General features: G+C 39.0%; 1 protein-coding gene across 1 annotated transcript; it reads left to right on the top strand.

Annotated features, from left to right (window-relative positions):
* The first annotated feature begins 5,806 nt into the window (after positions 1-5,806).
* On the top strand, positions 5,807-26,631 carry LOC127131593 (uncharacterized). The gene is made up of 5 exons (XM_051060504.1): positions 5,807-6,435; positions 6,559-6,786; positions 6,898-7,682; positions 26,115-26,179; positions 26,407-26,631. The coding sequence occupies exons 1-5, from the start codon at positions 5,807-5,809 to the stop codon at positions 26,629-26,631; spliced, it is 1,932 nt and encodes a 643-aa protein (XP_050916461.1).
* Positions 26,632-27,213: the final 582 nt, after the last annotated feature.

The following is a 27,213-nucleotide window of genomic DNA, read 5'->3' as shown; positions in this document are numbered from 1 at the left end:
TGTGTGTTATCATTTTCTTTTATTATGGACTTGTTATTGTATTTGTTTGGTTGATGAGGTCTATTAGATCATGATCATGGTTGTTTAGACTTGATTAAATCTTCAATGTTTCAAACCTATTAATGGTTGATCAATAGACTACTCATGATACTTTGAAGCATTGATAGATTGCCTATATTTTAACCACATTTGGGTCATTTGATGCATAGATGAAACCATATTTTTACATTGACTTGCTAATCCATTTGTTTATTGTTACTAACTACTAATTACTAACTCCTAACATTTATATTATTGCACTTTAATTCCTTGCAATTTATTTTATTGTTCATCTTATTTCATTTACTTTATGTTTATGTTCACTAACTACTAACTCCTAACATTTATGTTATTGCACTTTATTTATTTTGCAATTTATTTTATTGTTCACTTTATTTCAAGTATTTTATGTTTATGCTTATTTTTGTCTAACTATATCATTTACATTATGCTAATTTACTTACTACCTTATTATCTTGCTAAATACAAGAGGAGAAAAAATAAAAGAAAGAGAACAAAACACTTTTTTTAAATATTAATAAATGGACTTAACGTTCCATAACTTTCTTTTTTACAAATCTATTGTTAGTTATTTTTTAAATCATCTTCAAATACTTTGCATCAATGATAAACTATCCCTTAATGTGGCATATTTTAAGTCTTTTTGACATAGGAAAATAGTCTTAAAAAATATTTATTTTTGTACATGTTACTAACCACTAATTGTACTTCATTAATTTTGTTTATTATTAACCTGTTATTGTGATTTTGGTATTATTGACTTATATTTGTTTTATATAATTTATATTCACTAACCATTATTATTGTGATATTGTTTCTTTATCTTGTAATTTACTTTTACGTCATTACCTTGTAATTTACATTAAAGTACTTATCATCATCATCATTGTATAAATTCATCATGCATGTTTATTTACTTGTTAATTATTTTATTGTCATCAAACATTAAAACAACAAAAACATGATAAAATGATAAGACAAAAATATTCATTCCACTCTTAATCAACTTGGACTTAGAGGATTTCATTTTAGGACCCTTGCTTGGAGGTCTTTTCCTTATCTTTGTGATACTTTGTAAATGTTGGATTTTATTTGTAACTTACATTCATGTTGTAAGAATGGCATCATGGCACCACCTTAGGGGGACATGTTTGTAAGACCATTATCCTTTGTTTAGCTTAGGTCACTTTCGCACACAAAAGGATTTCTCTTGGCTTACCTTACAATGAGAACCCCATAATTTCTTGTTGGTTACTTTGCATTCATGTTGCATAAGCCAAATTTCATAATCAATAAAACAAACCCTTGATTCAACGTCAAGCGGCATTTTCATAACCAAATTCAAAAATACTTAATAATTACGATTATTATTGTGCGCCACGAGCCTTAAGTGGTGGAGAATGAGTAAGAATGGAGCATTCCTACCCTTACTCTGATTATTTTAGACGCAAGACGCTTGCCTTGTTATCTAGAATAATCACCTTTGCCCATAAACTTTAGTACAATATAATCACAAACACTTATTTCATAAAACCCTTATTCAAGGTAAAAATAATACAACTTATCAAACTCATTTTTGTGCCTTAGGAAATCATTTCGAAAACCCTTTTTTTAAAGGTAAAATCAACCAACACACAAACATTTTCTACTCTGAACTACGCAGGCACAAGGGCCTTAATCCTTGGCGAGCACTATAATAACAAAAACACCTCCCTTTTCCACACATTTTCTTTTTAAAATAAAACAATGATAGATAAATTCCATGTATGTAAAACAACCCAAATGGTTCCTATGGAGTACCATGGACGTAAGGGGTGCTAATACCTTTCCCTTACGTAACCGACTTCCAAACCCAAATCTCGGTTGTGAGACCGATTCCTTATTCTCTTTTAGCGCTTCCCGTGCGCGTCTCCTTTCCGGGGGTTTTATCGACTATTTCCCCTCTCCTCTATGATAGAGGTAAACTAAATAAAATTTGGTGGCGACTCTTCTGACTTTGCCTCTCTTTGGCATCTCTTTAGTCCCGGTTTCGCTATCGTGAAATCCCGGTAGCGACAACTGGCGACTCTGCTGGGGACACCAAAATTCCCTAAGCAAGTCTAGCCTAGTTTGGGTTATTTCTCTTTTACATACATAGAGATTTATCTATTATCTATTTTTTTCCTGTATATACTGCTTTTGTTGCTAACCTGTACATATTTTCTTTGTTTGTATGTTGGCCTGAAACTTTGGTTCTGTGACGAAGAATTTTTGGAAGCAATAATGATTGCAAAGGAAAAAACCTTGTGCGAAGGACTCTCCACCCGAGTTTGAGATTTTTGCTTGAGATAGGAGAGGTTGAGTAGTATTGATCTGCGAGGTGCCTTCCTCGTTAGGGTCGTACGAGAACCTCACTTAGTGGTAAATTCTTTTAAGGGGATTGATGACCGTCGTGCTTTCGGCTTAAGCATCTTTTATTTTACTAGAGCCAATGATCCTAAGACCCCTTTTAGAACCTTTAAAACTATGGATAACCTAGACTGATGGTCGCGTAGTATAGGCCACTGAGGTGCCTTCCTCGTAAGGGTCGATACGAAGATCTCACTTAGAGTAGATGACTTTGACGGAGCAGTCGCCTGGCAAGTAAATTGACATAAGCGGATGACAGTCAAGGAAGTCCATGACTCTAGGGGAAGTGTCTTACACCCAATATTCCAAAAGCCTTAGATCACACAAAGCGAGAACATTGGTTTACTAAGCAGTCATTATTAAATCCATGCTTCGTCACGATGTTCCAAAACCATTAACCCATGCGTAAAATCCTATGGAAATAATAAACCAATCATTCATTCATACATTCATTCATCATCAAAATAATAAGCAAAGATCTTAAAATTTCTGTTTGTTCGGATGCAGAATTACAAGACTATTTTATGACACTATCATGGATACTTTAACAAGGAAAAACACTTCTACTTTCCGCTTCAAGAGTCCCGACATCAGTTCATTAAAGGTCCTCTGTTCAAAGGTCGTAGCTCTCAAAGACAACAAGTTTGAGCCAATTTTGGGAACATCGTAGATCTTCTAACCGAGAAGGTTGACTATGGTGCTACCACTACAATGTCCCAATACTATGACGTCCCTTTAAGATGCTTCACTTTCCCCGACTTCCAAATCTCTCCAACCTTGGAAGACCTCGAGAGACTCCTCAATCGACCAATCAAAGAATACAACCCTTTCCCGAAATTGGAAGAAGGCTTCTGTTTGACCGAGCTCTCACTCACCTTGGGTATCAACGCCAACAAGCTAGTGGATAATTGGGGCGTTAAAGGATCCATCAAAGGTTTAACTCAAAGGTTCCTAGAAGCCCATGCTTGGGAAATGATTAAAAAAGGAAGACCCGAATTTTGTAGAAGCCCATGCTTGGGAAATGATTAAAAAAGGAATACCCGACTTTTATAGTGCAACCTTGGAACTTTTGATTCATTCCATTTATCATCAATACCGTAGATCCACTTGATTCAAACGTGAAAAGTGTGAGAAAAGCTTGGACAAGCATAGTCCGTATTGACCATGAATGGGGTAAGAAAAACATCCTAGCTAAGGAACCCTACTATGTATGGGTAAAAGAGAGGGCTAAGGTGGTTAAGATGTCGTTTATGTTTGATCCTTCTTCATTCCCGTTGATGCCTGAGCCCGAGCCTATCCTACAAGAGGACATGGACAAACTTACCAGCAAAATCAAAGAGCTCGAGTTGGAAAACACTCAACTACGAGTCCAACTCAATCGTGCCAAGGAACGTAACCACGTCTTGGAGGATAAAGGTAAGCAAGTCTGTGAAAAATTTGAAGATAGAAAGAAAAGGCTCCGATTAGCCGAGGGACAAAGAGTTTGGGTTGGTGAAGCTCTACAAGGAGCTAATTCTGAGCTAGACTTCCGGAACGACGAGTTAGATCGAGCGTCTCGAATCATCAAGGACCTTGAAAATACTGTTGAGAGGTCTAATGCCATGAAGAAATAAGCGATGGAAGATTACGAGGCCTAGATTCTCGAACTAAGGACCACTCTAAAAGAGTATAAGGACTTTCTAGCCAAGGAGAAACTAGAGAAAGAAAAGATTCACCGAAGCTTCATCCATGAGCAATTCAACCTTGGACGAGATTGCGAGCAAATCAAGAACTTGAAGAGGGGAGTCTATGACCAAGCCTATGTAGAGTTGCAAAATAACTACAGACATTGGGAGGAGCGTTGCCATGGATTCGAAGCTGCCATTGCTCAAAGGGACGAAATCATCCATTAATCTCCAAGCCCTTTACGAAGAATGGAGGGACAAGTACACCAATATGACGGTATTAACTAACTATGCCCTTCAAGACTTTCCCGACAAGTTGAAGGAGGAGGATCTGATCATGTGCCCAGATAATACCCCCGAAGAGGTCTACCACTTCGTCAAGTTCTGCAAAAGAACAATGGCCGAACTCATCACCGACATTGAGGCTCTCCGCAAGTATCAAGGGTTCACTTTTAGGATGGATATCTAGTTGTTTTATTTGCTTCCATTACTTGTATTTTGCAACTTCTATGTATTGCAGTCTATTTTCCCTTCAAAGGATGAATGAAAGTTGTGATTTTACTCTATTGTGTTTTCCTTTATTTATGATTGTGAAGGTGGATCGTCAAGTAGTTTTTGCAATAAATAAACACGAATAACTAAAAAGAGCTTTGCTTTAACATAAAAAAAACATGCATTATTTTCATCCTTCGAAACACAAAAACATAAAAAACTCATCCATCCACCTTTTTCTTCTGACCAGAACCACTTTCCAAAGCTGACTTTTTGGTAAGATACACGAGGACGTCGACAAGCTGTCATGGAGCAACTTCAAGAAAACCAAGTTGTCCTTCAGGAAGAAGTATCCCATATGCGGTCCCAAATGCGGCAGTTGATGGAGACTATTCAAGCAGTCGTAAGAGGCCAAGAGGTTATGACAAAAATTCAAGAAGAAATGAACTAACGTGCCAGTACTACCAATCATCCTACCCCTCCAGCGATCAAGACTCCGACTCCAGTTCCTTAAGTTAATCCTTCAATTAACATTAATGCACCCGGCGGTGTTCCAAACGACAATCCTCGTCCTCATGTTTTTGAGATAGACGACTAACACGATGCATTCTCCAGCCCAAGGGATGCTTCGGTTCAGCAACCAACGAGATGGAGAGGAAGGTAAAGGATATCGAGGAAAATCTCAAGGCAATGGGGAAAACTGATGTTTTGGGCCTTGATGCGGCAGAAATGTTCTTGGTACCTGGGGTCATCACTTCGGCCAAGTTCAAAGTTTCGCAATTTGAAAAATATAAGGGAAATATGGGAAACCCGCAAGGCCCATACCTTGATAGAATGGTAGGGAGCACCTCTTCGGGCTTTTCCGACCTGGTCTTAGCCGGTGAAAGGATAGAAAATATGATTAAAATGTGAAAGATCCAGAACTCTGCCAGTACTTCTAGTGCATCGAAGAAACCTTTTGTTCCCTACGGTAAAAAACGAGAAGGCGAGACCAAAGCCGCCTCCATCATTCAAACAAAAAATACCACTTATCCACAAGTAGTCGCCATAGCTCCCGTCCAACTAAGTCAACAACAACCATTTGCAATTTCTGTTCAAACTCAACAACAACAACGGTATCAATAACAACCGCAACGTCAGCAACCACTATATCAACAACAACAAGGATGCGAAGGCTCGAGAGAAGATTTGACACAGTTCCCATGCCTTATAGCCACATTTTACCATATTTATTGAGGGGATCACTTGTACAACTAAGGGAGTTAGGACCCCCACCAGCGGTTCTTCCTCTCGGTTATGATGCAAACGCCCGTTGTGAATTTCATTCTAGCGCTCCTGGGCATTCGATCGAGAAGTGTAAAGAATTAAAGTACAAGGTTCAAGATCTTATTGATTCTAAGGCAATCACATTCGCCCCCAAGGGGCCGAATGTAAATAATAACCCGATGCCCCCTCACAACAATGCATCCGTGAATATGATGGAAGCTGACAACAGAAGTAGATTGATGTCCTGTGTGGACGAGTTAAAAACACCACTCATCGAGATCAAGAATGCTTTAATGAGGGATAATGCCTTTCCCATATGTAGTAATGATTGTGAACACTGCCTGATTAACCCGCAACAATGTAGAACGTTGAAGTCTGTCATACAACAATTAATGGACCAAGGGATCTTGGTGGTAGACTACCCGTCCACAAAAGAAGATGTGTCTACCCTTGAGATACCATACAACGAAGTCCCTCCTCTACAAATTCCATATGACTTCTCTCAATTAACTCTGTCAACAAATCATGTTACTCCGATCATAATAACGGTTCCCACACCATTCTCGTATGTTGACACCAAGGGAATCCCATGGGTGTATGACACCTCAGTCTACATTCATGGCTAGAAAATTCAAGAAGAACCATTGGAGTCTAGTGATCCAATGTTCAATATCACTGGCACTGGCAGAATTACAAGAAGTGGAAGGATATTTGCGCCGACACTCACTTCGATTGGAACTATCAATCTTTCAACTTCATACAAAGGCAAACAAATTGATGGCACTAATCAAAGACAAGACCCTGCACCTTCCAATGAAGTTGACAAGTTCTTACGCATCATCAAGAAGAGCGATTATCGAGTAGTTGATCAGTTTAACGAGACACCCTCGAAGATCTCAATGTTGTCTTTATTAATGTGCTCGGAGGCCCATAGGGATGCTTTGGTAAAATTTCGGAGGACAGCTCACGTACCATAAGAGATCTCAGTTTGTCAGTTTGAAGGAGTAGTTAACAATATCTCTACTAGCTTAAGCTTGGGTTTTAGTGATGAAGAGCTTTCTGCCGAGGGGAGGAATCATAACAAGGCTCTCCATATTTCTATTGAGTGTGTGGAAACAGTCCTATCAAGAGTTTTGGTAGACATTGGGTATTCCCTTACTGTGATGCCTAAGAGCTCCTTTGCTAAACTAACTGTTGAAGAACTCGTAATGAAGCCGAGTGAGCTTATAGTAAGAGCATTTGATGGGACTAGAAGGATTGTAATCGGTGAGGTGAATTTGCCTATGAAGATTGGTCCCCATACTTACCTTATCACTTTCTTCGTAATGGACATCTATCCAGCCTACAGTTGTTTGCTTGGGAGGCCTTGGATCCATTCAGCTGGTGCAGTCACTTCAACTTTCCACCAAAAATTGAAATTCTTAGCTGATGATAAACTAGTTGTTGTCGAGGGTGAGGAGGATATTGTGGTAAGTCACCTCGCATCTTTCCGATACGTTGAAGGAGAAGGGGAGATGAGGGAAATCCCATATCAATCATTTGAAGTTATCAATGTTGAAATGGTTTGCCCAGCAAGGGATGAATCAAAAGATGCCAAATCTCCAACGACATCTCTTAAATACACCCTGACAATCATAAAGGATGGACACCCTCAAGGATGGGGAAGATTGCTTGAACTTCCTGCCAACAAGGACCATACCGGTTTAGGATACAACTCCCAGAATTTGAAAAAGCCCGCGCCGATAGCTACAAGGGGATCAGTGCTCCCGCTATCCGAAAACTTCTCAAGCGTTGGTTACGTTGATGACAACCGTATTTGTGCCGTGGAAGAAGAAGAAGAAGAAGAAAATGATGGGTTGATCTTCACAAAGACTGATGGAAAGGTGTAGCGGGGTATACGTTACCTTATGGTTTATCGATTAAACCAAAAGTAAACATACAATTCGAGTCGCCACCGCACTTTTATTTGTCTGAAGGAAAGGCTAAAAAGCGAACAAAAGCCAAGTAAGAAGTTTTATCAAATCAAAAACTAATAAAAATGTCAGAGATCTAGGTAAGGGGGTTGGTTATAAGATGTGAATGTTTTAAGCACCCAAAATATCCTTAGTACTCTAAGCGAACCTCTTTTTGCAAATGTGTGTTGTAGGTTGGTATTTGTGAAAATATGTGCAAAAGATTGGGGGGATGAGAAAAGAATAAATTATACTTACAATTTTGTTGTTTGAATGGATAAACCCATTGCCTACGTACCATCACAAAGGTAGGATCAAAACCTCGTAGGTCGGGGTAAAAATCACAAAGATTGGTGAATTGATTTGACCAAAAGCCTTAAGATCTTTTGTTATCAAAGGGAGAAAACTCAACCTAAACCAACAATCCACCATGTGAAGAAGGCTTCAACATACTAGTGAGGGGTTAACCCTATAAAAAGTATGGAAGACTTATAATCCAACCACTAAGGATAAGGTGAGGTTTACATCGACCACTATGATAACTCAAACCTATGGCTAATGTTTATGATTTTTTTTAACAAAGGCGGCCATTGGATCCACAAAATTAACTAGAAGTGAGTTGTCTTTACAAGTTAGATTTATTTACAAAGTGAAGTCAAAATTGGATTAGGATTCATTCACAATGAGTATTAATGAAAAGATTTTGAAAAGTCAAAGGCATAAGGTAGGTTTCTAATTTGAAAGCAATGTCAAAGTTTGCACAAAAAGAGTTTGGCTTGGGTTAGAGTGAGGAGAAGAAGAGAAGGGCTAGTCCTAGAGCATACAAAGATAAGAGAAGAGATAAAATCCTTGGAGTTCTTTTTCTTGAAATCATAGAGATGATTCAAGATGCTCTTTCCTTTAGACTTAGATATCACTCAAGCAATCAAACAAACATTTAGATTCAAGCTCCTAGGATCCCCATTTGGCTTGTCTCTCTTAACTTGGCTATTCATGACAATGGTCCTTATTACTATCTCAAGATGGAATCCCTATCACACAAGAACAAACATCAAAAAGCTCGCACCACAATAAGAGGAATGGACAAAGAATGAGTTTAGATTAGGCGTCCTTTGAAGTCAACTTTTTCAATTTAGCATTCTAAAGGCATGAGGCCTAGTTGCTCTTCAACAAAGTTTAGCATTCTAAAGGGATTAGGCCTAGTTGCTCTTGAACTCCTTTAAGCATAGGTAAGTCCTAATTCTAAGTCCTTTCTCCTTTTTCATTGGGTTCACACAAACAAAAGCAAAACCAACACAAGACAACAATATATTTATATACAATAATGAGCTCAAGTCAGCAAAAGGAAAATGACATAAACATAAAATATGTGCTCAAGTGAGCAAAGGGAAAAGCAATATGAATAAATGAGCAAGAAAAGTAAATTGCATTAAAGTAAATTACAAGAAATTAAATGCTCAAATTAATGTTAGTAATTAGTGGTTATGTTAGTGTGTCATAAGACAATTTAGCGCTATGTTAAGCAATCGTAAGTGGACTAATGTAGTAGTCACACCTATCTGAGGCCGGTCAACAAAATTATAGGAAAACAAACACAAGTTAGAGATCATGACTAGTAAGCGAAGCTCCTACAACTTGCCATGCCAAAAGAAAAGAAGAAAGGCCTTTTATGGACTTTAGGTTTTTTGCTTGACTAAGAAGCAACCTATCTTGGACACAAAGCAACTCACTTGATCATGGATCAAGTTGAGTTTGATTTGGATCAAGAAGGTTAAACCTCTCATATGTCAAGACCAACCATAAGACATTAACTCATTGGCCAAAAATAAAAGAAGTGAGATGAAGATGAAATGGACATAAAAGAGAAAATTCAAGCATCAAGCACAATTGGTCAAAAGTGAATCAAATCATCATCAACCAATGTTAAACAGAAGAGAAATGAAGATTAGAAGTCAACAAGTCAAACATATTTTTTTTTGTATTTTTAGAATTAAAATAAATGCAAAATTAAAATGGACAAAATATGGTCATATCTCAAATTCAATTCCAATCAACTTAAACAAGTCCAATTAAATTCTCATAGGTCTAACATGGTCAAACAAGGTTTGACAAAAAATTTCAACAATTTTTGAAATCAGAAACTATTTCAAATCAATTAAAAACAATAAAAATAACACCATATGAATTAAAATCTCAAATAAATCTCAAATCAATTAAGAAATTGATGAGACTATTTTTCATTGACTCGTCACAGTGGTGCACCAAACTTCCTTAGCCAACTCACAGTGGTGCACCAGCCTGAAGATGTTCTTACTGATTCCATTGAACAATGCATTCAAGGCCTTAGAATTTCCAAGGGCTAATGCCTCTTGCTCCTTGTCCCACTCTTCTTCAGGAATTTGCACACTGACTCCATCTTCACCTGTCTTCGTTGGATGTTCCCATCCTTTGTTGACATCTCTCCAGACTTTGCTATCTAGAGACCTTAAGAAGGCTATCATACGAGGCTTCCAGTCATCATAGTTAGAGCCATCCAACATGGGTGGTCTATTTGAGTGTCCTATATACTTGTCCATGGTACTAGAAAGTAACTTCCCTAAATCTCACCCAGAACTTAACAGGCAGGGTGCCTGCTCTGATGCCAATTGAAATTCTAGTTATCAGGCTTTCGATGTCACACGGGTTGTTATGACATCCGATTCTGCGCAGACAAGAATTATGCAGAACTTAAAAGTAAGTGCAGTAAATAACACAAGTAATTGTTTACCCAGTTCAGTCCAACATGACCTACGTCTGGGGGCTACCAAGCCAGGGAGGAAATCCACTAATATTAGTATTAATTCAGACCTTAAACCAATTGTTTAACCCTATCACTTAATACCTACCCAATGCAATTTCAATCTTACACTAAGATCAAATTTCCTACTCACTCCCCCTCAATCACCTTAGTGATTACTACCCTTAATCAATATTAAAGACAATTATGAAGACACACTTCAAACAACTCTTGATTGTGCTTAACAGCTTTAATCAAGATACACAGCACTCACGCTTAAAAGCTTAGAGTGACACAACACTTACAACTCAATGAACACCCTATACCAATGCAATCATCTACGTGATAATAGCTTGGCTTACAAGATATGTCTAATACAAGACTCACAAAAATACAGCAGTGAAGTATGATGGACACACTAAATCTTCACGCCTAAAATCCCCAGTTCTAAATGAAGGATTGCCATCCTTTTATATTACAGCACTTAGGCCTTGTACTTGTATTCTCCTGAATTTAAGGTCACGCGAGTTCCCCTAAATTCCACATCTAGGTTACTAACAAATAGGCTATTTGTTAGGTTCATTAAATGTAGCTTGGTTGTTGGTTTCCTGGATTTTCTCTTAGCTGTTGAATCCCTGAAGAATAGCCTGAGAAAAATGCTGAAACAGAAAAACTAAACAACCTACAATATAGCATACGCTGTCAGGAATGGATGTCACAACATTCAGTTTGACATCCAAATCAAGGACCATATGCTAAGTCTGTTTTTCCTGAAAACAGACTGTACAAATTTGCTGAATTGTACAGGACCAATTTGTCCATACCTCAGTATCAACATACATTAATAAATGTCAAGATATCCAATTTGACATTTACATAATTAGCCTTATGTCAGGTCTGTTATCCTCCTGAAGAACAGACTGAGATACATACTGAAGTGTAGCAGAAAACCACTCTGCCTATTGTTCAGTATATACTGTCAATGATGAATGTCATAACATCCAGTTTGACATTCAGACAGTAGGCCTTATGCCAGGTCTGGTATTTCCTTGATAACCAGGCTGCAAATAAATACTGAGTTCTAACAGAACACCAACTGTTCTATTCCTCGGTATCTGCTGACAGGGATGAATGTCATAACTTCTAGTTTGACATTCAGTAAATCCTGTATTAGCTAATCCTGCAGTATACTACTTAAGTATGTCATGACATCAGCCAAGACATCAGAGTACAGCTAGATATTCTAACATACAATGCAGTCACACAAACACCTCCACAGCATGTCATGACATCGGTCAAGACATTAGAATCCAGCTAGTGTTTTACCATACAATGCAGCCAATTAAACACCTACAAAAGGAATTAATGAAATTAAAACAGAAAAATAGAAAATAGCAAAAATCAACGCCCACTGGATCCGTCTCATTAATTGACGTGACATCATCACACGGCTCAGAGGGGCGGTCATACCATGTTCTCAAGTCAAGCGCATCACATTTGGAATTAAAACAAGTCAAACAAATCAATGGCCACGATTATAACAATTGAGCCAGATCTGAGGGACCTGAAGCATCCACGTGGGGATGATGGTGGAAACCACCATCTTCTCCGGCCAGCTAACAGTTTCCGGCCACCACGCGCAGGGTTTTCAACCTCAATGAAAATGCAAAACAATGGTATCAAAATGAAGTTAGGGTGATGTACATCACCCCTGTAACCTTGGATCTTCCTCAATGTTTCTATTTAGAGAGAAACAAGAGCATGAAGATCATGGTGTTTGATCTGAAATGTCACAATTCATGAAATTAAGACCACCACTGACCTGCCTCTTACTCGAGGACTTCAGAAAACAGTTCAAACCAAAGAAATTCACATTGTATTTCAAGATCCAGATCCAAATAGTTTAGTGATATACCTCTGAAATGCATCTTTGAACAACACGATTTGCTAAAGTTCTTGATCCAATTTTGATATGGAGATGTAATGATGATGCAGGGCTAAGGAGTTAAGACTTGAAGATCAACTAAGGATGTTGAAATTAAAGCTTGAAATTGAGAAATGAAAATTGAAATTCCTTTGAGTGAGGGTGAGGTTTCAATCCAGCAGAGTTTCGAATCTCCTTCAGGTTCCCTTTTGAATGAGGAATAACTTCTATTTATAGCGGAGCTTGATGCAATGAGGTGATTTGCTCGTGTGCATGGAACTTGGACTCTTCATGCATGGGCCTGTACAGGTGCATGCAAAGCCCAAAAATGGATGAAAATGCAGGTTGAACTCAAATGCAAATGGTCTGGACGTGTAATTGGAGTTGCATTGGCTTGTGCATGAGGTTATGATGTGAATTGCATAATTGAACCTAAACATTGAGCTATTCGAAACTCACATATGAAAAATCCAAAAATAGTAATGTGAGTAATGGTTGGAAAGCTCTTGACATAAGGAACAAAAGTCATGTTGGGAAAAAAATCATTTGGAGTTTGGAAACTCATGAAAATTGGCTTTGAAGTTTGGGGTACAAAACATGTCTTTGAAAAATTTGCCAAAAACAAGCAACTTCAAGCCCTTCTGCTTCATTGATGCAAGCCTCAAATGGAAAAACTTCCAACATCAGAGTTGTAGATATTTTCAAGATGATAAATTTAGACTTAAGTTTTGCATCATTTGGATTTTTAATTAGAACGTTATGGGCACTTGAAGTTGGACATTTTTCAAATTCAATGGTTTTGGTCCAAAGTGACCTATAATGTTTTGTATTATCACATGTGTTTCTTTTAGGATTATGAAATTTTGTCCAACATAACCTTTGAAGTAGACATCCTAATATTTCTAATGCAATGGGTCTCACCTAAAAATCATAAAAAATAAGGAAGTTAGGTCCTTGGGAAGTTGACCCAAAATTAGGGTTTCAGTCAAAATGACCCATAATGTTTTCAAATGAATGATGACCTTCCAAGTTTCAAATGGATTTTGTATGAACATGAAAGTTGTTCATATGGTTCTTAAGAACAGTTTTGATCTTGGGGTCATATTCATTTGACAAACACATCAAAAGTTATGTCTTAGTGGATCTCAGTTTAGTTAGATGACTTGACTGTTCAACTTCTCAAGGCCAAACTTCAAATCTTGATGAATGAATGATTGAGGATACTCACATAGGCTCATATATGCATAAAATAATTAATGAAAGAACTTACCTTGATTGAATTTGATCATAGGTTGAGGTTGCTTCATGAGCAAGGCACAGTCAATGCATAGTTGAATTAGGGTTTCCTTGAGAAACAATCCTCAAGCCCTTTGGTTTATCTAGATCAAATTGGAAAATTGAGATACTTGGGAGACATATATGATGATTAGGAACTTTGTGGACCATTTTCATGCTTGTTCTCATCTTCATTGAGCCACTTCATTGAGCCACTTCATTGAGCTTAGGAGCCTTCTAGGAGCAAAGGAACACCTGATCACTTGAGCTTCAAAACAAAAAGAGTTAGTGACATATTTTTGTGCTTTTGGTTAGTAAATAAATAAGAAAAGCAATAATATACAATACAAGCATGCTTGGTGGTCTCAAACCACTTATACAAGTCCCAACCCAAGGGTTAAGGATCCACACATGCTATAATCCTTGAGCAAATGATATGATGCCATGAGGGATCTTAGGGTTTTACAAAAGGGTGCCACCAAATGGGCCGAGATTGAAATACCTAAAGTGACCTTGATTTAAATGTAATTCCTAATGTTGTTTTCCTTCCTTTTTATCAAAAGAACCCATGTCAATCCCAAGGCATGGGGGAATCATTTGTAGGGCCTCATCAAATTTCCTTATTAATCATTAATTAAAAAGGTTCATGTTCGCAATCAATTTTGAGATCATTTCCTTTCATTTATTTATTTTACCTTTTTCAAAATGGCAATTTTTTTTTCTATTTTTTTTTCTTTTCAAATCATCCTTTCTTTCATACCAATAAAAGTGTGGACCTTAAATCATGCAGATCATCCTTGACAACCACCAATGACAATTCTGCTACGGTCTCATACGACTTTCACAACCCGATTAATCAAGTCGATGAAGAGTGTGAGGAAGAGGCCGAACTCCCAGAAGAATTGGTAAGGCTTCTCAAGCAGGAGGAAAAAGTCATCCAGCCGCACGAAGAATCAGTGGAAGTGATTAACCTTGGGACAGATGAGTGTAGCACCTCAAATTTGCACCTCCCTTTTTGTACATACATTTTCATGAATAGGTCATTAACATTAACATTGTCCACTGCATAGCATTGCATTGTCCATTTGCCCAAGTGCAAGTCATCAGACAAGATTAGGTCAAGATGATCAGGAGATCAGTTGTGCAAGCAAGCAAGTGCATTTCCTATTGAGACAAAGCCCTAGGATTGGTTCAACATGTTCATGGGACCTAAGGATCATTTTGAAGTGGTTTGGCCAAGGTTGGATGCTCATAAGTCATCAGTCAAGCTGAATTTCATCCGAAACCCTAGAAAGTCAATTGTGGTCAACTGTGCCTGAATTCATGGATTTGAAGGTGGGAGATGGTTTGAGAGGCTTCATTCATGTCCATACAAGTCTCATTTGACATTTCAAAGATCATCATTGAAGAATTTGAGGTCAGATGAAAAGTTTCCAAAAATAGTAAGTGACCTGTAATTTCAAACTGCCAAAAATGGAAAGGTCTTCTCCTCAAATTTACATCATCATACAAGCTTCAAATGAAATTTTGTCCAACAAGAAAGTTGGAGATCTTGCTCTCACCTTTCCAAAAAGTCCAAGAACATCCATTTCTCATGTGTGGTTGGCAAGTTAGGATCAAATCATTGCCAAGAAATTTTGAACTTCAAACTTGGATAACTTTCACACCAATCGGCCAAATCATGTGGGGTTTTTTGCTACAATCTCCTTTTGACATGCTCTATCCAAATCATTCATTACATTTCATCAAATCTCATCACACAAAAATGGCATTTTTCATTGGATTTGAATTTAAAAAAGGGAGGGAAAAAAGTGACTTTAAAAAATATGCATTTTCCACACATAATTTCAATTGCACTTGGTCTTAAATCACATTTGGAGGGTGTTTGGCTAATTTTTCGTGCATTGTAGCAGCATCTCATGCACATGAAGGTTACTTTGGCCATTTAACATAAAAACTCACTTCACTAATTCAAGTCCATTTTTGCTAATTGGGATTAAGGAAATGATTAACCCATGGTATATAAGGCTAATCCTAACTGAATTCAGGATTAACATTCATTCATCTCAGATCTAGATTGAAAATTGCAAAATCTCAAGAACTTTCTCTCTCACTTTTCTGCCAATTTCTTCATAGAAGTTGCATTGTTTCTTCATTGATTCATCATCTACAGGCTCTAGTGGATCTTTTGCAAGCAAGAAACCATCATTTTCGAGCTAAATTTCAGACTGTTAAAGTGAGCTTCATCCATGGCAGCTGCACGTTTGAGCTAGATCCAAGGCAATTGAGTAACATTCCTTCATCCACATCATTGTACAAGCAGTGTAGAGCTTATGTTTCCACCTTGCAAGCTTTGAAAATCACAAATCCAACTCTGCAATCCAACTCAGGTCAGAATTCGACACTCTCAATTCATGAAATTATGCTATGGTTTTTGTAGATCTTGTATTCACGAGCATGCTAAACTTTGTAGTTCTGATTTTCATTGAGAATTAAGAGAGATATCTGGATTTTAAGTTTGATTGATGAAACTTCCTTTGATTGATCCGTTCATGTGAGTAGGAATTAGGTCTAATGATGTTTAGATTAGTGATAAGCATTGAAAGACGGATCGAATGGTATGCTGCTTGTTGATTTTCGTGAACCTTTGTTCATATGCTGGAAATGGATGATGAACGATGAAGAACATGTAGAACCCTAATTTTTTCATTTGCCAGATCGCGTTTGATCCGCGTATTCACATATTTGCATGTTTTTTGTTGTTTATGTGCCATGAAGCCAACCACGCTGTGCCACGCACTTAAGTGAAATGCGGCGTTTCACTTAAGTGGCGCCCTATTTTGAATGTGAGCGCAGCTCGATTCCGGGCGGTAGCATCTCATAATTGGCCTTGCATTTTATTTTCACATATTCAATCATGTTTCACACACTTTGTCCATGCTTTTTTTATTTTTTCATGCCATTAGAAAATTCATATCTCAATGAATATTTGTCCAATTAACATGAGGTTTTTTCCATTGTGTTCCTTGTGATCTCTAGTATTTTTTGATGATTTTTATGAAAATTGTGCACGTGTGGAATCTGTTTGGGCTTAGGGAATGTTCATACATGTCATTTGTTGCACCTTGCTTACCATTTTGATTGTGAAATTGTGATGCTTAATCCAAAATTCTTGAAACTTTGCATGTGTAAACTAGACACCTTTACAAACATTTTGGCTTTGAGTTTGTGATTTTATCATTCCTGGTTTGTGAGATATGATCTGTTCATTGGAGGTGTGACAATTTGTGTTACACCATTTCTTGTCCAACTTGTGGAATTTCTTTACCATGCCATATGAACTTGAAATGATCTGAATTTTTGCATGTTAAATCTCCTGGATGTTAAGTCTGAGTATGAATTTTTGTGGATTTTTTGAGTACATTTCCAATTTGTTTGAGAATTTCTCTTCTATTTGACCAATTGTGGACTTTTTGTGAGTCATGATCTTAAATGATTTGTGAAATTCTTGATGTTTATTGGATGAACTTGAAATTTTGCATGTGTGTCCTAGACATCTTGAAGTTTGCCATGGATTTGATTTGGTTCATTTATCTTATGCCAATTCTGTGTTTATGCTTGCTTGAAGTTGATGTATGATTTGGTGCCTCGTATGAGCTTGTTTGAACTTGTTTTGACTTGATGAATTTAATTGACTTGCTTCCCTTGGTCCAAATGACTTGAAATTTGGTGTGATGCTCATTGCATGAATTCGGTTTAACCATGAATGTTTTGGGGATTTATTGAAATGTTTGTGAGTTGATTTGAATTGAATCATTCTGTTTGCTTCTATGAGCTTCAAATTGCATGCTTTGTACTCTTTGCCTCATGAAATGATGTTGGTGAATGATATGAACATGAGACCACTTGGATTTGCTTCTTATTTGATTAAACTTGATTTTGGATAATTTTCATGTTCTGTTTTGGTTTATTGCTCCCCTTTTGACCCTAGGCCTTGTCCTAGTGGTTAGTGCTTAATGTTTGAGCTTTGTTTCAGGTCAAAGAGCACAATTACTTATGCTTGATGATGTGCACTCAATTGGAGTTGGTTTATTGTTTGTTTATGACTAATCTTGAGTTTGTTTTGTAGGCATTGAGACTTATGCTTAGGCCTTGTGGCTTGCACCTTTGTGCATTGATGCTTGTTATCTGTTTGGGCTGTGGACTTGTAATTGTCTGTTTGCTTTTGTTTGAGTTAAGTACTGATTATGTTGGATTGTTTTCAGGTACCTTAGTTGCTATAGTTCCATTGTGAACTTGCTTTTGGTTTGCTTGCTAGCTTGAGCATTGAGGTATAATGACTCAAACTCCATGTAGTCTGGAAGACCTGGTCTGTTACTTGGCCAGGCACATGTCTGAAGTCCTCCTTAAGAGGCAATGCTTGTGCTTGTTTATCTTTGTCCCCAAGCAGGAAAAGACCTTGGATAAGGCAATTGGCAGATACAAGAAATGTGTAATCCATCTCCTGCTAGTCAGTTGAGTCATCCCTTTGCTCACACCACTGTGTTGATGCATTGTGGATAGTAACCCAAGATCCTTGTACAGTTGTACAGCTGAGTCAGTGTCATAAGTGTAGAAGGGTTCCCACTTTCTGGACCCACACTTCATCTGTCATGAAGCTCTCCCTGGCCAGGGATAAGAGCTGTGAGGCACACCCCTCACTTCCTATTTCATCTGCTTCACCCTAACTCTCAATGTTAGGGTTAAGAGCTAACATCACCCTGATACAGTGGCTTGTTTGTCGAGGTTGACATGACCCCTTGACTAAAGCCTAACCCTTGTGTGAGCCCACTTTGTGTGTATATAGTGTGTGCTATTTGTGATTGTTTGCTTTGACTGTTGTGCTGTTTAGGTTTAGCTTGCTCCCTGTGCAAGTTAGATAGCAACCTTAACTTAGGGATGATATGCATGATAACATCTAGGCTCGAGTTAGTCTCCCTAGTTATGTCTCCCTCTGTTATCTGGTTAGGCTAGTCCTTTGTCCCTGCGTAGGGGAACTACGTCGCCCTGATCCTCATACCAGATGAGGTACGTAGGCAGGAGATAAGCTGATCTCTTCGGGCGCCCGTTTTGTTTTGTCTTTGTGTGTGTTAGGAGATGGATGTAAGCCCAACGATTGGCATTCCGTATCCTCTTGTTGTGTGCTTGGAGTCCGGTATAAGTCCATCAAGTGGCATCTGGTTTCCAGTGTGGGTTGTTTTGGTTCGGAATCTGATGTAAGTCCAGCGATTGGCATTCGGATTCCACGTTTGCCTGTGTCTGTTGTGTTTGGCGTGCGTCAGCCAAGCTACGAATGCTCTGATTCTTCTTAGTCCAAGAAGATACGTATGCATGGGATGCGACATCCTAGCGAGCATGTGTTTTTCCCAGTCCGAACTACTTCGACTCTGATGTCTATGTTTGATAGACTAAGTAGGCCCAGGATGCGATATCCTGCCGAGTCAGTCTTGTTTGTTTTCTTGTGTTTCTTTCAGCCAGTATTTGTTTGTTTTTGAGCAGTGTTTTAGCAACCATATTCCTTCCTTTTGTGCGTGGATCCCGTCGAGTACGACGGATGCGTAGGGGTGCTAATACCTTCCCTTCGCATAACCGACTCCCGATCCCATTCTCTTTGGTCGCGAGACCATGTCTTTTCCAGGTTTACTTCGAGCGTTTCCTTTCCCTCCTTTGGGATAAATAACGCACGGTGGCGGCTCTGTTTTTTTGTTTTCCCGCCGGTTTTTCGCGTAATGCGACAATGAGGTAGCGAAAGAAGTCCGAGTCGGCTCCGCTCTACAAGACAAGGTGAAGGCAAAATTGATTGAGCTCTTGAAGGAATACAAAGATGTGTTTGCATGGTCATATCAAGACATGCCCGATCTCGATACTGACATTGTGGTCCACCATCTACCCCTTAAAGAAGAATGCCCTCTAGTAAAGGAAAAGCTACGAAGGACTTGTCCCGACATGGCTATGAAAATCAAGGAGGAGGTACAAAAGCAGCTCAACGGCGGCTTCCTAGCGGTTTCCAATTATCCTTAATGGATAGCTAACATTGTGTAGTACCTAAGAAGGATGGAAAAGTAAGAATGTGCATAGATTATAGAGATCTAAATAGATCAAGTCCCAAAAATGACTTTCCACTGCCACACATTGACGTGCTAGTAGATAATACCGCTTAGTTCACTATTTTCTCTTTTATGGATGGTTTCTCCGGTTATAACCAGATATGCATGGCTCAAGAAGATATGGAGAAAACCACTTTCATAACACCATGGGGCACCTTCTGCTACAAGGTGATGCCTTTTGGATTGAAGAATGCCGACGCCACATACCAATGAGCCATGGTCACTCTCTTTCACGATATGATCCATAAAGAGATTGAGGTCTACGTCGATGACATGATAGCCAAGTCTCAAACTGAAGAAGAACACCTTGTCAATCTAGAAAAGCTGTTTGAGAGGCTGAGGAAGTTCAAATTGAGGCATAATCCCAACAAATGCACATTTGGGGTAAGATCCGACAAATTGCTAGGTTTTATCGTAGTCAACGTGGCATCGAAGTAGATCCCGAGAAAGTAAAGGTCATACAAGATATGCCTGCACCCAAAACCGAGAAGGAAGTCCGAGGATTCCTAGGTAGATTGAACTACATTGCTAGGTCCATATCTCACCTCACTTCCACTTGTGATCCAATCTTCAAACTTCTTCAAAAGGATCAAGCCATCATTTGGAACGATGATTACCAAGACGCATTTGAGAAAATAAAGGAATATTTGCAAGAACCTCCTGTGTTGATGCCTCCTGTACTTGGTAGACCATTAATCATGTATCTCACTGTTCTCGAAGGATCAATGGGTTGTGTCCCCGACCAACATGACGAGACTGGTAGAAAAGGGCATGCAATATACTACTTGAGCAAGAAAGTCACTGATTGCGAGAGTAGGTATTTGATGCTTGAAAAGACTTGTTGCGCACTAGCATGGGCTGCCAAACGTTTAAGACAGTACATGCTCACTCATACGACATTGTTGATCTCTAAGATGGATCTTGTCAAATACATCTTTGAGAAGCCGGCTTTAACCGGTAGAGTATCCCGATGGCAAATGGATTTAACCGAGTACGATATCTAACATGTCACTCAAAAGGCCATCAAAGGGAGTGTATTGTCTAATTATCTTGCACAACATCCCTTGGAGGACTATCAGTCTATGCGTTTTGAATTCCCCGACGAGGATATCATGTTGATTAGGGATTGCAACATCCCCGGTCCCAAGGAAGGACCCGAGCCTGGATCCCGATGGACCATGGTTTTTTATGGAGCTTCTAATGCTCATGGCAATGGCGTTGGGGCAGTAATCACTTCTCCAACTAATTTCCACCTCCCCTTCACCGCTTGATTATGTTTTGAATGAACAAATAATATGGCCAAATATGAGGCTTGTATCTTTGGTATTGAAGCTGCTATCGATCTTAGAATCAAAATCCTGGAAGTCTATGGAGATTCAGCCTTGCTAATCAGCCAAGTCAAAGGAGATTGGGATACTAGAGATCACAAGCTCATTCCTTACAAAGAGCATGTCTTGAAACTAGTCCCCTACTTCGATGAAATTACATTCCACCCAATCCCTCGAGTAGAGAATCAGCTAGCTGACGCTTTGGCAACTTTGGCGTCCATGTTTAAAGTTAAGTGGAAGAACGAAGCGCCATCCTTTCACCTGAACTACTTGTACGAACCTGCTTACTGTCTGGTAGTGAAGACGAAGCTGACGGTTATCCTTGGTTCTATGACATCATGAAATTATTAGAGAACCAAGAGTATCCTGCGGACGCGTCCATCACCGACAAGAAGTATCTTCGAAAACTATCATCCAAATTCTTCTTAAATTGAGGGGTATTATACAAGAGAAATTATGATTCAATTTTGCTTAGATGTGTGAACAAGCAAGAAGCAAACCAGATTATAATGGAAATTCATGAAGGATCCTTTAGGACGCATTCCAGTGGGAGTACTATGGTAAAGAAAATTTTAAGGACCATATACTATTGGATGACTATGGAGATTGACTGTCATCGCCACGTCCAAACCTGCCATAAGTGCCAGATCTACACCGATAAGATCCATGTGTCACCAACACCTCTCAATGTCCTAACATCCCCTTGGCCTTTCTCCATGTGGGGCATTGACGTGATTTGATGCATAGAGCCAACTGCCTCGAATGGACACCGCTTCATCCTTGTAGCCATTGACTATTTCACGAAATGGGTAGAAGCAGCCTCGTACGCCAATGTTACTAAAGAAGTGGTGACTCGATTCCTCAAGAAAGAAATCATCTGCCGTTATGGGGTCCCCAACACGATCATTACTGATAATGGATCTAACCTCAATAATAAAATGATGAAAGAGCTATGCCAAAATTTCAAGATCGACCACCACAGCTCATCGCCTTATAGGCCTAAGATAAATAGCGCTGTTGAGGCAACTAACAAAAAATCAAGAAGATCGTGCAAAATATGGTGGAAACCTACAAAGTCTGGCATGAAATGCTCCCATTCTCATTACACGGCTATCATACTTCCATACGCACTTCCATTGGGGCAACTCCCTTCTCTCTTGTGTACGACATGGATGCAGTCTTACCGGTCGAAATAGAGATTCCTTCCTTAAGGATTTTGACAGATGTTAATCTTGATGAGTCGGAGTAGGTACAAGCTCGATTTGACCAACTAAACCTCATTGATGAGAGGCGCTTAGCAGCCATCTTCCATGGCCAACTCTATCAAAAGCGCATCAAGAGGGCACATGACAAAAAGGTTTTCCCCCGCAACCTAAAGTCCGGAGACCTCATATTGAAGAAGATTCTTCCAATCCATACTGACCCCAGGGGGAAATGGACGCCAAACTACGAAGGCCCATATGTTGTAAGAAAGGTGTTCTCCGGAGGAGCATTGATCCTTGCAACTATGGATGGTGAAGATCTTCCATCCCCGGTGAATGCGGATGCAATCAAAAAATACTATGCTTAAAAAAAATATGTATATATATATATATATATATATATATATATATATATATATATATAATAAAAAAAAGAGAAAACCCGATATGTTGAAAACCCGAAAGGGAAACTTAAGCAAAAATGGGTATCCCGGTAGACTGAAAACCCGAAAGGGCGGTCTAGGCAAAAATTAGGGATTTAATAAGAGCAAGAGGCTGCATCCGGCAAGGAATCCTTCTTCATTCCTTGGCGAGTCAATTATGTGGGTCCCCCAGCAAGTCAATCCTATCACCCACCTTCAAAAAGCAAGACCAAAGGGCGATCAAAGGCATATAGGCTATAGCAGAGTTGGAATTTGGTGGAAACCCGAGATGTTTCATTATCATTACAACTATCATTTTCTTTTCGCAATCACCTCTTTTAGGAATTGCTTCCTTTGTACAAAATCCCCATTTTTTTGGGACCACTTATCAATAAAATCAGTTCCCTCACATGTGTTCCATATTTTTACTTTTCTTGCTTTGTCTGTGAAATATGAATTTTTTCCTAAATAATATTACATTGGAATTTTTTTCGATTAAAAGACCCTTTTCAAAAAAAAACTATAAGGGAGACAACATCGAATTACAATTCTTTCTGAAATTTGCTAAAGGTAACCAAAACGCATTTGAAATTTCCAACCCGAGGGTGCCACACAATCCCTTGGACTTGGCCAATCATTTCTCCCCCAGTAGGAATTCTCAAACATTACATTCAACGCTTGCTTGAACGTCGAGTTCCAAATTATCAAGTATCGGAAAGTCAGTACACTTACCTCAATCACCCTTTTTTAAGCCCAATCGCCATTGGCATTCCCCAAATACACTCCTTCGCAAAGCCCAAACATACTTGGCACAACTTGCGAATCCTGCATTTCATATATTTCCCAACGAAAGCCCAAACACGTATTGGCATACATAACATCACATAATAAGTATCTCCTTAACTTACTCAAATTAACTAGCCAGAGTTCGGAATTTTCCAACCGTTGTTAGGAATTTTCCCCAATAAAATCAATGTTCACCCTAAAAAACATTCCCCAAGCACAACCACGCGTTCCAGCCATTGCTGGGAATCGTCGCTAAGCTGTTTCGTTTCATTGTCAAGTTTCCCCCAGAGGAGTCGGGAGTTCTAGCCATTGCTGAGAAACATCATTGTACTTCTTCTATCCCTAGAAATTCATCAACATATTTTCCTCTCGTGCTTAGATGAATCTCTTGCCTTATAAATCCTCTCGTGTGTAGGCCAATCATTTCATAATCATTGTTCGTCTTATAAGACCTCTCGTGCTTAGATGAAACTCTTGCCTTATAAATCCTCTCGTGTATAGGCCAATCATATCGCATTTGTCCTTGTGGTGGATCACCATTATTGGGTTAGTACCACGTTCCTGCTTGTTAAGCAATCTACCTTGCCTATGGGAAATCCAATTAATCTTGTTCCTTTGTTTTCAACTGTAGTAGGCTAAACTATGATTGCTCTGATTTTATCATTGCACGATGAGAATACGTAGGTACGAGGGTTCAAATCCTCCGCTAGCATATTATTTATTACTCCTGCCTTAGGGCATTCCTCCATTCATTTCCATGATACATTCATATTCTACCTTCATTCACTTCTTGTGATATACCTTATTCTTTGAGCCAAATACATTATACCTTTGTGCTCTATCTTGTATCTCTTTGTGAGCAAAGAGCGGATTTTTTTGTCTTGTTAGCCCTCTCGTTGCTTAGACGAACATATCCTTACTTACGTTGAAGCCGTATTAAGGCATTCCTTTCTTTTTCGGTTATTCCAATACCGTGTTATAGGCCCTCACTTGTTGGTTCATACCATTTTTACTCTTGGGTTCACACTTTCACTCCTTGTTGGAGTTCAAACAACACAATCCTTTGGTTCAAACCATACTTTGATCACAATTCTTTTCATCTCCCACTACTAGTTCGTTGAACTACGGGGCTCTGAATTCCTCATTGAACTATGAGGATACATAGGAATGAGGGCCCTAATCGTCACCGAGCACTTTATCTATTCTTTTCCTTTTCCAATTCTTTTACGATTAATCTTTAGATATAACACCTATTCAAGCGAGAACAATCAAAACGGTTCCCATGGAGTATTATGGATGTTAGGGGTGATAACACCTTCCTTGCATAACCGACTTCCTTACCCAACATATCTCTTTCCCCTGGGTTTTATTGATGTTTTCCCTTTCCTTCGGGAATAAATAAAGTTTGATGGCGACTCTGTTGTATGTTCGGGCGTGCGATACATTTGAGTATATTTACACTAGCTTCTGCTGGTGAATTGCTTCTTTGAGCATTTCCTAGTCGCTAAAAGGAGTCAAGCCTAGTTTTGGTTGCTTGTCCATTTGCTTGGGCGTTTACCTTTATGTTTTACTCGCTTTACTTATCGCATTTCTTATTGCTTTTCATTATGGGTATTATCTGTCACACTCTATGTTGGGTTGGGATAGATTACATGAGAGAAAAGCCCTTATACCCGAGCTTGAGTACATGCACATGATAGCAATGTGACTAGAGTCGTGTTTGACTTCTGCGGAGTTATTCTGCGATTATGGTTGACACAAGACGTCACACCTAGAGTAGATCCTTTTGGGAGAATCATTGTCCGACGAGTCATTTGTCTAAGGCAATGGTATCTCGAAATGGGTCATTGACTCTAGGAACCTCTTAGGTTGCCTTTTAAGACTAGAACCTACATGTGAGGGGGATATGGAATTTTTCTACAGGAAGCCATAGACCCTACATACCTTATTCTCATGGACGTCGAACCTTTGATCCTACATCGGGCACTATACACAGATTATCTGAATTATTTGTATTGTTAACATACTATATTGCATATCATTACTATATTGTTATATATGTCAGGATTTTGACCCTGAATTATTATACCATCAATGCTTTAAATTTATGTATGTTGTAGAATTATTTTCATTCCATCCCTAACATGTGCATTCATGCATCCGCATTTCATGCCTATCAACCAGAAAAAGCTCACCTTGTCCTTTCTCCAGCCCGAAAGATGACGAATCTTTGACACCAGTACTTCACAAGAGCTAACAAGTCAAGAATTGTGGGAGATCTGGAACAAGAGAATGCTACCTATAGGGAAACCTTGGCTCAGTTTCAAGGGAGAATGGATACCTTCCAAGGTAACATGAACACCATATTGGAGTACCTTCAAGTTCATAAGGCTACTACCTCTACCTCTGCTACCAATAATGATATTGTTGTAGTTACTGATGATATTGCTGTCACCACTTATGTTGTTGCTGTTGTGGATACTGTGATTCAACCTGTGGTGAGCCAACCTATATATCAGTCAGATCCTAGTAGGTATGTCATTTCCTATCGTTGGGGATTGCCTCCGAACTTTACTCCTTAAGTTGCTAATGGGAATGCATTCATGCCATATCAGTCGTTTGTTGTACATCCTACCAATGGGAATTATGTTGCCTATCCTTAGGGCATGACCACTCATTCTCCACAGATGGTTAATGTTGAGAACCATGAGATCAAGCCAAACAGGCTCTTCAAACTTCTGCACCAATTATTGTTGAGACTCCTAATGACAACGAAGATGAATATATAGGTCCTACCCTTCACTTCTGTCTTCCTCCTCGAGCTACTCAACCTGCTGTTCGAAATTTGAATCAAGGTGTTCAGATACCTCCTACTTATCCTGGGGCATCTTCATTTGTTGCACCTCCATTTGTGTATCCTGGGGCACCCTATGCTCCACGTCAAAATTAGTATGGTCAGACTGTTGGTCAGATGGTTAATCAGGGATTAATGTATCCTCAAGGGTATCCCCAGTTTGCTTTTCCTCCAACTATTGCTCAGGAAACTCCTCAGAGTGTTCAACTTCCTAATCATTAAGTTAATCCTCAGACTATTAATCAAATTGTTGTTGGTTCATATCAGAATAGACAATCAGACTCCCGATTACTATACGAAAGGATCAGAGCCATTGAAGGTTTCTCTGCTTATGGTTTGGATGCTAAGGACTTGTTCCTAGTTCCTAATGTGGTGCTTCCTCCTAAGTTCAAAGAACCAGGCCTACCAAGATACAAGGGTTTAAGATGTCCAAGAAGTCATGTTATCATGTATTGTAGGAAGATGGCATCCTACATCGATAATGATGAGCTCCTCATCCATTGCTTCCAAGAAAGTTTACATGGGGCATCCTAAAATTGGTACATGGGCCTAGAACACAGTAAAATCAGATCTTGGAAGGACTTGTTTGAAGCCTTTCTCAAGCAATACAAGTATAACCTGGACATGGCTCCCACCAGGTTAGAGCTGCAAAGTCAAGCCTGCAAGAGCAGTAAAACA

This window comes from Lathyrus oleraceus, chromosome 3, assembly GCF_024323335.1.
Source record: "Lathyrus oleraceus cultivar Zhongwan6 chromosome 3, CAAS_Psat_ZW6_1.0, whole genome shotgun sequence".
NCBI classification, from domain to species: domain Eukaryota; kingdom Viridiplantae; phylum Streptophyta; class Magnoliopsida; order Fabales; family Fabaceae; genus Lathyrus; species Lathyrus oleraceus.
The sequence above is the reverse complement of the archived record's forward strand: the minus strand, read 5'-3'. Positions and strand labels throughout refer to the sequence as shown.